General features: G+C 45.5%; 1 protein-coding gene across 1 annotated transcript in view; it reads right to left on the reverse strand.

Annotated features, from left to right (window-relative positions):
* Nucleotides 1-464: 464 nt before the first annotated feature.
* The window catches only part of LIMA1 (LIM domain and actin binding 1), a gene marked incomplete at its 5' end in the record, with an annotated part of 17,003 nt that continues 16,696 nt past the window's right edge, over nt 465-771 (reverse strand). The window contains 1 exon segment of the mRNA XM_008939624.1: nt 465-771. This exon segment is cut by the window's right edge and continues 17 nt beyond it. Within this exon segment, the coding sequence (XP_008937872.1) occupies nt 465-771 (307 nt within the window).

A 771-nucleotide genomic window follows, 5' to 3' on the forward strand; every position in this document is an offset into this window, starting at 1 on the left:
TCAGGGAGGTCTGTTGGTCAGCACAGCTCCTGGGTAAGCACTAAAATACATCTGTTCCAGCAGTGGGCAGAGATAAAATAAGTCTGTTCCAGTTGCACAGAGACAGTCTTCTCTTGATGACAGGCAGTTTTGAGAAAGAAAACCACGTCACACTCAATTTAAGATGTTTTAGTTGTTGGATATTAAGCACATATGTGAATGTTTTTACTATTAGAAAAAAAAAATAGCCCAGTTGTGCCCTTTATGTGTATTAAAGTGCATGAAGTTACTGTTCTTGGAGGAGGCCAGAGGTCCCTTTGGATTGGTCCCGAGGCGCCGCAGTGGCATTGGTAGGTAGGGTTCCCTTGGCGTGGATGTGCAGCACAGCATCGCTTTCATGGAGGGCAGCAGTTTGTTAAAGCTAAAAACACCCATTTTAAAAGGCCCAGCACCTTTGCAGCAAGTTTTCTAGTAAAAAGGCCAGTTTATTCTTCATCATCATCTTCATAGTAACGATTCCTTTTGATCTGTTCTTCCACAGACAGATCTTCCATGTCTTCCCCCTCCCAGAAACCAACGTCTTGGGACTTGCGGTTCTGGTTGGGAGACGATTCCTTAGCAGTCACCACATGGGCTAAGCTGGAACGTTTAGGAGAATTTGGCCCAAGGAATTCTTCATTTGGAGTTTCCTGCTCTTCCACAGCGTGTTCTTCCTCATCTGTCTCTGTGCTCACCTGGCCGTTTTCTACAAAGTTGTGCTCTGCTGTTTTGACAGCAGACAGCTCCCGCTCT

This window comes from Merops nubicus, unplaced genomic scaffold (assembly GCF_000691845.1).
Source record: "Merops nubicus isolate BGI_N331 unplaced genomic scaffold, ASM69184v1 scaffold16214, whole genome shotgun sequence".
Lineage (NCBI taxonomy): Eukaryota > Metazoa > Chordata > Aves > Coraciiformes > Meropidae > Merops > Merops nubicus.